The sequence below is a fragment of the Palaemon carinicauda genome, chromosome 26 (assembly GCF_036898095.1).
Source record: "Palaemon carinicauda isolate YSFRI2023 chromosome 26, ASM3689809v2, whole genome shotgun sequence".
Taxonomy (NCBI): domain Eukaryota; kingdom Metazoa; phylum Arthropoda; class Malacostraca; order Decapoda; family Palaemonidae; genus Palaemon; species Palaemon carinicauda.
The window spans coordinates 103,539,138-103,553,157 of NC_090750.1; the positions used below are offsets into that span (position 1 = coordinate 103,539,138).

The 14,020-nt window shown below is 38.5% G+C and overlaps 1 protein-coding gene across 1 annotated transcript in view; it reads left to right on the forward strand.

Moving 5' to 3' along the window:
- Nucleotides 1–14,020, forward strand: part of LOC137620096 (NACHT domain- and WD repeat-containing protein 1) — a 43,646-nt gene that overhangs the window by 8,658 nt on the left and 20,968 nt on the right. The window contains exons 3-16 of the mRNA XM_068350370.1: nt 1,825–2,051; nt 3,758–3,892; nt 5,151–5,321; nt 5,446–5,613; nt 5,803–5,930; nt 6,074–6,202; nt 6,468–6,573; nt 7,389–7,625; nt 8,835–8,972; nt 10,090–10,206; nt 11,186–11,315; nt 11,888–12,081; nt 12,741–12,847; nt 13,617–13,782. Of these exons, the coding sequence (XP_068206471.1) occupies nt 1,825–2,051; nt 3,758–3,892; nt 5,151–5,321; nt 5,446–5,613; nt 5,803–5,930; nt 6,074–6,202; nt 6,468–6,573; nt 7,389–7,625; nt 8,835–8,972; nt 10,090–10,206; nt 11,186–11,315; nt 11,888–12,081; nt 12,741–12,847; nt 13,617–13,782 (2,153 nt within the window). The remainder of the gene's footprint in view (nt 1–1,824; nt 2,052–3,757; nt 3,893–5,150; nt 5,322–5,445; nt 5,614–5,802; nt 5,931–6,073; nt 6,203–6,467; nt 6,574–7,388; nt 7,626–8,834; nt 8,973–10,089; nt 10,207–11,185; nt 11,316–11,887; nt 12,082–12,740; nt 12,848–13,616; nt 13,783–14,020) is intronic.

The window sequence follows — 14,020 nt, forward strand, 5'->3', positions numbered from 1 at the left end:
GGCCTATAAATTAGTTTTAAGCCTAAGGTAGTATATGATTGTGATATGTTCTTGATAAGATATTGGTATGACTACGTCAAAGCGTAATTATCATAACAATACCAAATCAATATGTAGGCCTATGTATGTATGTATATATGTATGTATGTATGTTAATTTAAAGTATTAATCATTACTTTAGACGTATATCTTAATGCAATTATTACTGAATAAAAATCCATTTCTACTTTGATGAGGAAAGGAAAATGTATATCCTAAATTAATTTGAATGGTCAACATAAAACATAAATAATCATGAATTTTATTCAACCAATGCAGGAAAAAATTTGGTTTTTGGATACCTGACATTATCACCTAAATTACATTTCAGTAGGCCTATCTCATGCTGTAGTCAGTAATTCAATTTCACAAGTTTCAATTAATTAACTCCCAAGTCTTCAGTTTAAACTACTGGGGCACACTATAGGCCTAGCCTGTGCTGTTCTCGCCAGCCTACCATGTCGTTTCCAAAACTAAATATTGAACATTTTAATCGTTTTTCTGTCTATTCATTCTCTCTTACATAAGATTAAATGAACATTATTCTTCTAGGGCACTTTTTAGGCCTATTCTATGCTGTTCTCACCAGGCTCCCCTATTTTTTATTTTTTTTGCAAGTTTCTTGAAGATTGACATTTCCTAAACCAAATATTCAAAATTTTGATCGCCTATGTGTGTTCATTCATTATTCATCTCCATATATACATTATTCACCTCCATCATCATCATTGGCCATCACTAGTCCACTGCAAATCAAAGGCCTTCTCCCAAAAATGTCTGTTTATGGTCTTTCCTAGGTCTATAGACCTTGGGTCTTTCTATACCAGTTTATACAAGCAAATTTTCTTAGTTTGTCAATCCATCGTCTTCTCTTCCTTCCCCTGTTTCTTTAGCAATCTCTAGGGACCCATTCTGATATTCTTAATGTTCATCTATTATCTCATCCCCATTATATGTTCTGCCCACGTCCATTTCTTTTTCGTCAATTTCTTTTTCTTACTTTCTGTTAGAATATCTACATTAGTTTGCTCTCTCTCTCTCTCTCTCTCTCTCTCTCTCTCTCTCTCTCTCTCTCTCTCTCTCTCTCTCTCTCTCTCTCTTTCTTAGTAACAGTATCATTCATTATCACATTAAACGAACGGTACTAAACATTCGAAAATCACTCATTCAGTTGTCCACTCCACCACAGCTCAGGCCAGAGACTCCCACATCGTCACAGTCGTTCTCTCTCTCTCTCTCTCTCTCTCTCTCTCTCTCTCTCTCTCTCTCTCTCTCTCTCTCTCTCTCTCTCTCTCTCTCTCTCTTAATAACAGTATCATTCATTATCACATTAAACGAACGGTACCAAACATTCGAAAACCACTCATTCAGTCGTCCACTCCACCACAGCCCAGGCCAGAGACTCCCACATCGTCACAGTCGTGTTCCTCTCTCTCTCTCTCTCTCTCTCTCTCTCTCTCTCTCTCTCTCTCTCTCTCTCTCTCTCTCTCTCTCTCTCTCTTTTAGTAACAGTATCATTCATTATCACATTAAACGAACGGTACTAAACATTCGAAAATCACTCATTCAGTTGTCCACTCCACCACAGCCCAGGCCAGAGACTCCGACATCGTCACAGTCGTCTTCCTCTCTCTCTCTCTCTCTCTCTCTCTCTCTCTCTCTCTCTCTCTCTCTCTCTCTCTCTCTCTCTCTCTCTCTTTTAGTATCAGTATCATTCATTATCACATTAAACGAACGATACTAAACATTCGAAAACCACTCATTCAGTTGTTCACTCCACCACAGCCCAGGCCAGAGACTCCCACATCGTCACAGTCGTGTTCCTCAACGAGACCTTTGGCAACGCCCTGCTTCCGAAGGTGATCGAAGGCCCTGACTTCGACCAGGCCATTTCGGCCATGGAGCTGGACACCGACAGGGAGCTCTTCTGGAAGTGGTACCACTGGGACGAAAACGCACAGCCTCCTTGCTACAAACTGCAGCCTATCAGCACGGACATACCTAATATCAAGGTAAACGCTACGATTGAATTTCTTTTAACGTTACGTTCAAATCTCTTTTATAACGAATTCAAGAAGTAAAGTTGTTGCTTATAGTTACCTCAGATATTCTTGGCTTAATAAGTCAATATACATCCCTTTAAAGTCATTATAAGTCAGTATAGTTTGAAATTTGTATGGGGCTGTACTGTAACCGCTGCTAACGTGGATGTGATTGGCTATGACGTCATTGGGGGCGGGGCTTATTCTGCCCGGAATCTTTGTGGCAATTTCATTACTACTATTGCTAAACGCTACGTTTGAATTTCTTTGAACGTTACGTTCGAATCTCTTTTATAACGAATTCAAGAAGTAAAGTTGTTGTTTTTTACTATAGTTACCTCAGAGATTCTTGGCATAATAGACAGTCAGTACACATCCCCTTTAAGTGATTATAAGTCAGTGTAGTTTGAGATTTGTATGGGGCTGTACTGTAACCGCTGCTAACGTGGATGTGATTGGCTATGACGTCATTAGGGGCGGGGCTTATTCTGCCCTGGATGTGATTGGCTATGACGTCATTAGGGGCGGGGCTTATTCTGCCCGGAATCTTTGTGGCAATTTTATTGTTACTATTGCAAAGGCTACGAGAATTACAGTAGTATTATTAGCATCTATTATGATGATTTATCTTTGGATTTTCATATATAATATTGGCATAGCCTTTTTCAGCGTTAGGATACTTGATACACAATGATTTCAGATGAAAACCTTATCAAACAACTAGAAGGGCACTCAGTGGAATGCAGACCTCCAGCGGGGCAGCTTATTTCTTGACCTTTCGCTCGACCTAGACCTTGAAGCTTTGACCTTAACATGTATTAATTGGCATGGATTTTCATACACTCAAATATGAACCAAATTTGAAGTCTCCGTGATGACAACGATGTCCTAACTTATCGCTGATTACAGGAATTGAACATTTTGCTTGAACGTGACCTTGACCTTTGACCTTGATCTTCCAATATCTAATCATTTCCAGCTTTTTACATATCAGTTAATCCCTGCAAGTTTCATTACTCTACGATTAATATTATGGCCAGGAAGCTGTTCACAAACACACTCACACCAACAGGGGGGAAGACATAACCTCCTTCCAACTTCATTGGCGGAGGTAATACTGCATCAGAAACACTATTCTATCTGTTTCCTTATATCCTTTCCTCACTAGGTCATTTTCCCCGTTGGATCCCTTGGGCTTATAGAATCCTGCTTTTCCAACTAGGGTTGTAACTTAGCTAATAATGATAATAGTATTGTCTCTCATTTAGAATAGAAAGAGCATTTGCCTGGCTACCTTTTTGAATAATGTAGAAAGAGCATTTGCCTGGCTACCTTTTTGAATAATGTAGAAAGAGCATTTGCCTGGCTACCTTTTTGAATAATGTAGAAAGAGCATTTGCCTGGCTACCTTTTTGAATAATGTAGAAAGAGCATTTGCCTGGCTACCTTTTTGAATAATGTAGAAAGAGCATTTGCCTGGCTACCTTTTTGAATAATGTAGAAAGAGCATTTGCCTGGCTACCTTTTTGAATAATGTAGAAAGAACATTTGCCTGGCTACTTTTTCGAATAATGTATACTGTTTAGATTCCCGTATTACAACCTACCTACTCGTCCAGATAAAGAAAATTATCTACATTAACCCACCTAATAATTCTTAAATGCGGAACTCTCCAGGACAGCAACAGCGCTAGCCTTCACCAGGAGGCCGTCCAGGACTGGAACAACGAAGTGAAGAAGATGATGACGCTCATGCGTATGGTCTTCAATCAGGAGCAGAAAGAAAAATACCTGTCAACTGTTATGGAGCAGGTAGGAAATACATTCATATCCCTTTTACCCCCAAAGGACGTACTGGTACGTTTCACAAAAGCCATCCCCTTACCCCCATGGACGTACCGGTACGTCCTTGCAAAAAAATGCTATAAAAATTAGTTTTTCATATTTTTTGATAATTTTTTGAGAAAATTCAGGAATTTTCCAAGAGAATGAGACCAACCTGACCTCTCTATGACAAAAATTAAGGCTGTTAGAGCAATTTAAAAAATATATACTGCAAAATGTGCTGGGGAAAAAATAACCCCTTGGGGGTTAAGGGTTGGAAATTTCCAGAGCCTGGGGGTAAAAGGGATGTTGGTGGTCATATTTTGCTCCCAGAATGTTTTATGCTTTGCGTTTTTACATAAAAAAAAAAAAGTTGCGGGTTTTAGGTCTCCACAGAGACGATTTACATCGTCCTCCTCGGGCGACCATTAGCCAGCAGGGACTATCACTAGTCCCCTCTAACCTCCCCCCCAGGCGCCTACCCTGGGAGTACCCCCCGGTAGAAGGTCTCACGGTATTCGCGTCCTAGGCGGGGACCGAACTCGGGACCATAGATTAGTGTCTCAACTGAGTAGCAAAACGTTTGCTTCACTTTAAAACTTCAGAGACAACGTTTTTCAGTGTTTAAAGTATAATTTATGATGTGGGTCACATATATTCTATTATTCAATTCAAGTGATACTAGAATGCGTCTATTTTAAACGAAGACGTAAGCTATGGCTCTTGGCTACCAAAGCTGCCATATGTAGGGGTGTAGCTAGAGAGCCCAGACAACTGAACTAGTAGAGAGGCCCCCTCCCCCTTACTCTGGCAGTTGGAGATAATCTTAAATGTATACTTACTTTTTATTTCCTGACCCTGCTTTGGAGGCCCGGGGGCATTTTCAAAAAGTTATCCCCTGTCGCTCCCCTTACCTACGCCACTGTGCCAAAGGCAGGGGCGTAGCTAGAGATCTAGGAGCCCGGGGACTGAATTAGTTGAGAGGCCCCCTCCCCCTACCCTGGGAGTTGGTGATAATCTTAAATGCATACTTACTTTCCCTTTCCTGACCCTGCTTTGGAGGCCCGGGGGCATTTTTTTAAAAAGTACCCCCTGTCGCTCCCCTTAGCTATACCACTGTGCCATAAACTTGGTAAAAGACGTAAATATTCTTACCAAATTGCCTGGAAATCTATTAATCTGACCTAAAATGACAACTATAATTCTAATCTCATCCGCTTTTAACTATAATATTTTGTCTTTATAGGAGATCAAGCAGAGTGTCTTTATGAACCAAGAAAGTGCCAAGCACACCTTGTGGATCTGCAGAAAGTTCACCCATTTCCCGTCTCACAACATTCCTAACCAGGGGAAAGTGTACGTTGCTGTGGAACCCGAGAGCAAGAAAAGATTGGATATACTGCAGAGTGAACTCAAGGTAAGTTTATGTACAGATAGATAGGTAGAATTTAGTACTGCAATATTCTTCAGTTTCTTCTGGTTCAAAATCCCATCACTGTTGACTAGTTTTGAAATTAAATTAACATTTCAATTCATCTTAGGAACGACTCGATGACATTCGTATGCTCAAGTTCCGAGTAAAATGGCACAATTCCGGGATGAATCCTGAGGTGCCTGAGCATGCACAGTTCGTGGAAGATCTCTGCGCGCAGATATCTCCTCTTCTTATCTCTATCATCGATGGAATCATTGAGGAAGATGAAACAAAGGTTTGTGAATATAAAACAAGAGTTACTGATCTCTGAAATGCTGCATGGATTCCCTAGGCTAAGAATGATGTTTTTTTATCAGTACCATTAAAGTCATTGCTTTCTCGATTGACACAACAGTATTAGTTAGCCTCTTATACTGATAGAACGTGAGTTCTAACAGTGATATTCTTTACCCTTCACCCACAGGAGGAACTCAAATCCTACTTGGGCATAGAGAAACGCCTATTCCATGAGCTAATGCAGCAGTCACTGATGTGCCAGTTCCGATACAAGAACTTCCAAGGGCGGCAAGAGCTCCTTACAAAGATCAGGAGGTATGGGAAGATCTCTGAGTCTGCTGATTACTCTGTTCTGTCACAAAATGCTACATCTTAAATAGGAGTCTAACATATCCAATCATTACAATTGGATACAGTTTAGTATTCTAAAGGTTCTTTGTCATGTCATTACAAAACAGGTACTTGAGCAACGACTCCTGCGTACCCCTTATCCTCCACGGAGACGTGGGCTGCGGCAAGTCCTCTCTGATAGCCAAGGCAATGGAACGCTGCTGCGAGTGGCTGGTGGACGTACCACTGGTCGTCAGGTAAAAGGAAGGCAATCAGTAAATGGCATGTAATTATTAGATATGCAAAAGGTAAATGAAATGCGACTGGCAAATTAGGTGCAGTCGGATAGGCAGCTGGATTCTTGAAAACTCTAGATTCTTGCAAGGTTTCAGCAAGACCATTTTGACTATTACATCAGTGTGAAAGTATGTATACACAAGAGAAACTGTTTCAGCATCTTATACTTTTAAATGAGATGTTTCACTAGAAATGATTCAGTAATTCCTCATCATTCTCTCGCAGATTTGTTGGTTTAACACCAGGGTCCTCAACTACTGAACAGGTGTTGCGTTCTATTGCAGAACAATGTTGTGCTTTGTTTGGGGACCATCCAGCGGAGGCTGCTAAGGTTTGTCAATTGTTTCTTTTTAGTTTGAGGTAGCATTTACACCTTTCCTGGGATATATAAAGTAAAATAGTTAGATAAACCCAGTAAATTTTAATAATTGATGAATATTAGTCACTATAAAATATATCAGAAGGAGTAACAATTAATCTCCTATCTTTCACAAGAATAATATACTCAAAATTTTTCCCTTTCTCACAATTGTCTATCCTTGGATAAGTTCTATTCTTTACCTATCATTTTTTTATGTCATTGGGCAAGCCTGTCTCATCTGCTCATGCAGACTAAAAACAAATTACAGTGTTTTTGTAATATAACCCTTTCCCAAAGGATACTGTATGTTGAATTAGAATAAATTTGATTTTGATTATATATCAAAATACATCAAAAGCTTGGTGCAGCTCAAAAGCATCCTGATTGGCCACCACTCAATGATAGTCTTTGCTCCAACGTGGCTCGCTTCGCTTGCAAATAAACATTATCTCATTGCTCCTCTGTTCTGGCAAGCAGTACATGATGTGCTACAAACGCCAGCGCAGGATTACGATTAAAGTATCACAATTGCCCATAATTTCTTTTCTTATCATTATTTACATGAACCAACTGTGTGATGCTTGTGGGTGGAGAATGTTAAGGCTGCACTCTAGTCATTTCACACAAGATAACAAGAGCATAAAGATTTTGAGCTGCACCCAGTCACTTTCTAAAGATGACACTAAATTGCTTGTAAACAAAAACTTAAAAGCGCGATGTTCTCTAAAATAAGCAAATAACTACAGACGAAATCACCTAACTCACTTGAATCCTTTACTGAACAGAGCGTCCGCCACATGTCCTCCTTCCTGATGCACGTCTGGGCCAAGGCATGCAAGCTGCGACCCCTGGTGATCATGATAGACGGCGTGGATCAGGTCAAGAGCTACGGGTCAACATCCCTAGAGTGGGTACCGAGGGAATTGCCAGAACACGTCAAGCTCATTATGACCGTTCGAGACGATTCTCCACAGATGTCAGATCTGCAGAGTATCATTGAGGATCGAGCGTGCTTCCTCAAGGTAAGTTACAGGTCGTTCTTTGTGAGAATAAGATAGCCATAATCAATAAACATTTTCTTAAGTAGTATGGATTTTCAGTGGGATTTGGAGATTGATAGAGTAATAATTCTATCTTATTTGTGGTATTTAAAGCTTTCAGTATAGTTCATCACAAAATACTATTCAGCACTGAACATGTGAGTAGATCAGTAACTATAAGACTTAAGGTCTTTGTGCAATTTCAATTCCTACTTTTTCCTTAATATTCTGAAGTTTTTCATTGTAGAACCAAAAGTATTTATAAAATATAATATTCCAAATTTTCCCCAATGCAGTATATAAAATTATTTCGTTAGAACAGTAACGGTATTTGTAGGATATAAGTCTTCTTTTTCATAATATTTAGAAGTCTTGGGTAGTACCATAGACTGTACCATGGTCTTCTACTGTCTTGGGTTAGAGTTCTCTTGCTTGAGGTACACCCAGGCACACTGTTTCCTTATTAGCTTTCCTCACTAGGGTATTTTTTCTGTTGGAGCCCTTGGGCTTATAGCATCCTGATTTTCAAACTAGGGATGTAGTTACCTAACAATAATAGAAATAAAAGGAATCTTAAGAAGGCAGGAGACAATATTGCCCCAGAACTGGTGAGAGAGAGTGCTACTTGAAGCAGCACGTATAGTAAGAAAAGTGGTAGACTCCTAAGGAAGTTAGATTTAACCTGGAACCCCACACTATAAACCACCAGTTTCTGGAGACTGTGATTAACAAAAAATTATAACAATAATATTGAAGGACCAACGGTATTTGCAAGATATTTTTGTCTACTTTCCTTAACCCTTTTACCCCCAAAGGACGTACTGGTACAATTCACAAAAGCCATCCCTTTACCCCCATGGACGTACCGGTACGTCCTTGCAATAAAATGCTATAAAAATTTTTTTTTCATATTTTTGATAATTTTTTGAGAAAATTCAGGCATTTTCCAAGAGAATGAGACCAACCTGACCTCTCTATGACAAAAATTAAGGCTGTTAGAGCAATTTAAAAAAAAATATACTGCAAAATGTGCTGGGGAAAAAAATAATCCCCTGGGGGTTAAGGGTTGGAAATTTCCAAATAGCCTTGGGGTAAAAGCATTAATATTTAGAAGTTGAAGGGTCCAGAGTATCAAGAAAATATCTACCGTTTATCTTTCCTAAATAACAAGAAGTCTTCCGTATGTCCCAGATACCTCCCTTGACAGTCGACGAAAGCCACAACAAGTTCGAAGGGATACTGAAGCTGCATCACCGCAGCGTCAACAAGGAGCAGCGGGAGCTGGTTAGCAAGTGCCTTCAGGAGTGCCCACTACCTTTATATGTTGAAGTAAGGAGATCTTCTCTATTGGGTGTGTGTGTGTGTGTGTAGATTGCCTTACCGTACGTAAGACACGGGCTCTTGCCCGTAAAAACTATTGGGGGAAATTTCGTTCAGTAAGACCACCTTTTTTTAAAAATTATCTTCTTGATAAGAGTTTTTTTTTTAAATTGTGTTTTATTTGAATAGGTCTTCAAGACCTATATTACTGTAATACAGTACACACTTCACTAGCAATGATTGATTGATTGATTTAATGTTTTCTGGCATCCTGACATCTAAGGTCATTGACGCCGATATCATTCATTGAAAATAAAAGAAAAAAAATAGTATTCAATAAAAACCATAAAAGCAAAGATGCCATTTTAAAAGTTAAATATCTTTCAGAAGACCTGCTTCTGAAATAAAGTTAAAAATACCACTAGCATGGTAAGACACATCATGTCCAAAAATCTTGGCAAGGATGAACCTGCCATCCTCACCTCGAGCCTCAAACAGATATCCATTTCTTTCACTACTATATTTCTACCCTGATAAGGAGTGCTTTGATCATTTGGCTTTTGGACAGGAAAAAGAACAGCATATTAGGGAATTGAAGGCTATGTGTTTAGATCTTCAAGCCCTAAGTAGCAGTTAGAACAGTTGGAATAATAACGAATGGGGCTTATCGCATGACTCAATGGGGCGTGAGATCTAAGAATCCTTTTCTGATTAGCATTCAATATTTGTGGTTATCTCTTTCAGAAATTCTAGCCTGCAGGATTCTGTTCTCTGAGAAAATTTCTGAAAATATACTTCACATACTATTATGACACCAATTCATAATATCAATAACTTTGCAAAAGTAACAGAATACAAAATTTCCTCTTGGGCATCAGTTTAATTTTTTTAGGAATGTTCATTAGTTCAGTCAAATCGATACCAAACCTTTGCTCAGACTGCATCTATAACGTTTAAAACGCTTACAGAAGACTAAAATTACTGCCAGATCTTTGCTCAGACAGCATCTATAACGTTTATCCTCATAGTTTCCACACAAGAGACAAAATTACTAATGAATAAAGACTTGATACAAAAACTAAAGACGTTCTCTCATCTCCCGCGAATTTGATCTTCTTCCAACTAGATCGTGGGCAGCATGGCTTGTGAATGGACCGGTGCCGAGACCCAGTTGCCTCTGAAGCCTACTCTCATGGAGCAGATCTACGCCGTCTTCGACGATCTGGAGAGCGCTTATGGCCAGGTAATGCTGAGTGGTTGGTTCCTAATGAAAAGCTTTTCTTTAATTAATTAGACAAAGTAAACACGAGCTAGTGGCAAGTTACTTGAAGCACGACTTAAATGGTTTTACGCATTTAATGGCAGGACATTTCGACTGAATCCACGACATATGGTACGCAGCTCTTCTAGGATGATACTCCAAAATCAAACCATTGCTCTCTAGTCTTGGATAGTGCCATAGCATCTATACCAGGTCCTTCCACTATCTGTTTCCTTATTTCCTTTCCTCAATGGGCTATTTTCCTTGCTGGCAGATACATATGACGAACTGAATAATTGATTAAAAAACCTACGGTAGGCAATAGGCAATCTTCTCATGCATGAAAGTTTGAAACTCCTGTTTTCATTATTAACCTTGTATTTTGATCATCCAGAAAAAAACACATTTGTTTCCATTTGAAAGTTAATCAAATATTATAAAAGTCATCTAAAAAAATTTTGTTCAGGCCATCTCATGTCTTTATTATACACTTCTGCATTTAAATCACCCATGACGACCACCCTCTTTCTCTTTTACGAATGGGTTAGTCAAAGCCAAATCCCTTTTTTTATCTTACACTTTGCACTTGGATCATCCATCAAAACACCCTTATTCCCATTCAAGAAGTTAGTCAAATACTATAAAAGTCCTACCTAGAATTTCGTTTATGCCATTTCATGTCTTTATCATGCACTTCTGCATTCAAGTCACCCATACCAACCACCCTCTTTCCTTCTTACAACCGGTTACTCAGGCTAAATTATTATTCTTTATCTTATACTTTGCACTTAGATTATATAACGAAACACCATCATTCCCATTACAAAAGTTAGTCAAATATTATAGAAGTCATCCTATCTCATGTCTTTATCATGCACTTCTGCATTCAAGTAACCCATGATGACCACCCTCTTTCCCTTTTACCAGCGGTTAGTCAATGACTAAATCAATTTATTCACAGGTTGAGGTTTCTCATACTCTGGGCTACTTAACTGCAGCCAAGCATGGCCTATCAGACTCCGAAATGATTGACATTCTCTCCTGCGACGAAGCTGTTTTGGAGAAAATCTTCGTTCATTGTACACCACCTGGTCAGTACTACAGACGCACCGACGTTCTGCATTTACTATGGAATTATTCCTTCATCTTTCGTTCTGTTACTTCTTTTATCTTTATTTAACATTGTATTCTTCTATCATGAAAGTTATATCCTTCCATTTGACTACAAAATATAATGATATAAGGATATAAAAAGAGGATATATTTGAGATGTAAATAAGTTGATCTACTGCTCACAATATTCTGTCATAAGGTTTCTCATATAATAATTTCCCTTTGGTCACTTTTGTTAATATTCAATGCAGTTTCTCACTTGTTTTCCTAAATTTTTCTTTATATAGTTTTAATTCAGCCTTAGTATTTGCGTTGTTTACTGTCTAAAAGTAGTAATTGTAACGACAATCGAATTGATTAAGAGAATCTTTACTTGGAAACTACGCATCTAAGATCTAAGCAAGTTCCAGTTCTATTCCACAACAAAATGAATACTTCAACTATACCAACAACTAACCTAATTTGGATTCCATGATTTCAAATAAAAACTCAATAAATTTGCTCATAAAACCAACACTTACAAATTCACAAAGGAGAACCGTTTTTGCAGTTCGTCGCTGTTCTTCACTGTTGTGGGTTCAGATCACCCGAAAACTTCAGCCTTTCCTGATGAAGACTATCGTGGCAGGAATTTGTCTTCTGACCTGGAGACACGAGAGCTTCAGAGACGCTGCCAGGTCCAGGTACCTGGATACGCCAGACCAGATTAGTATGTGCTGTACAGCCCTCATCGATTACTTCCAGGTAGATCTGAAAAAAGAAATTCTCTATAAAACACAGTGGTTTAATGGTTTATTACAGATAAAAGCAATGTTAGGCTACTTATCCTTGGTATAAGAGCAAGATGGGTAACCCTGTTTGGCAAAAAATGAGAAAATCCTGAAACTCACAGCAGTACGCCACTAGTGCATCATCAAGTACAGAGCTTATTGTGGATAATTAGGACAGCTAAGAATATTTACATGTTATATCAGTGTATTGTTACCATATACTTGGTATAAAAGTTAGATGGGTACCAATGCTTTGCAAAAATTGAGAAAATCAAGAAACTTACATCAGAATGTCACTAGTGCGTTATCAAGTACAGAGCTTATTTTAGGTAATCAGGACCGCTAAAGAATTGTATGTTATATTAGTGTACTGTTACCATATATATGACTGTCATTGAAAATAATTTCAGTACGAGACCTACCTCAGTTTATGAATATTATAAGAAATGTTTGACTTATGTAGTTTATTTTGTTTAAAAGGTGGAGGAAGATGAAATGAATATAAATGTATAAATCTATTTATTTTCATTTCATTTACGACCGATTTGTTTCGCTTGAAAGTCTCTTGAAAGGAACTGCTTTTCAACAGAGTATATTCTCTACCAGAATAATGTGAATGACATTCTTCAACAGAGTAAGTGGGCCAATGGTGTGAAAAAACCTGTACCCGTTTACGAAGCTGGCGTGGAAGAAGGCAAAGACCGATACGTCCTGGATCAGCCAACTAAATATCGCGGAAGGTTTGTAGCCGTTAATATTTCGTTTCTAGATTGATGCTTTTCTCCTGCTTTGGCCTCTGTACTGTGGCCTTGGAATACCTCTTATCATTGAGTGACTTTGATTACAATATGAGTCTGGGATATTTTCTTTTTCAACTTTCATCTACAATTTGCTCATCAGGTAAAAATAGACAAGCACATACACACAGTATATATATAATCTAATATAAGATTACCATTATCATAAGTGCTACTTTTTATCTATTCAAAATATGACATACCTGACCAAAGAGCTACAGTACTTCTTGATTGCGAGGATTATATTTTTCATGATTGTAGATTGCACCAACCTTTTATTAGCTGGATATTTTGCCATACTTCACTTTTACCTTTCTTCATTTCATATACAAACATTTCATTCTAAGGATGAATATGGGACAAATTGACATTCTATAGAGCTAACAATGAGCATGATAATACTGATACCAAATTTGCAGGGGTGCATTAGCCACAAGGTTGACTAGGGTGAAGCTTAGGGCCTAGGCCAAGTAAGAACAGGGGCCTATACAACTTTTTTTTAGTGTTAAATGTGAAAACTAGGGATTATTTCCATCAGTTGGAATATCATTGTAATAAATTATACGAAAAGAGAGCGTGAAATATGCCAGGGGCGATGTTGGGGAATGTCGAGGGGACCAAAGAAGCTTGAAGCCTCGGGGTCCTGTCATATTCTTACCATATGTCATAGATTCAGTCGAAATGTCCAGTAATTTTGTCTATTTCTCTCCAGCAACATGTCGAAGATCTCTGTCCAGTCCCTCTACAGTCGCCACAACCGACGTAAACTGGACGAGTTGCCCTATCAAGTCCTGCAGTTACGAGGAAGAATTCTAGAAGAATTCGTCCTCAACTTTGAGTGGGTTTATGAGAAGTTGTGTGGCTCAGATACCTATCAGGTAACGACGCAAAATTTCACTGCTTTATTTAACAAAATCCCATGATGGAAATTATACATAGAATCTAGGAGCTCCTTTACTAGTAAAATATGTATTTCAATACATATTCAAGTATATCATCAGGATTACAATAGCTTTTTATGTTTGAATATAGGAAAAACTGATGAAGAAATGCCATACCACACCAAGAGCAGAGATGGAACACATACACATAGATAGGGAACATGCATCATTCACT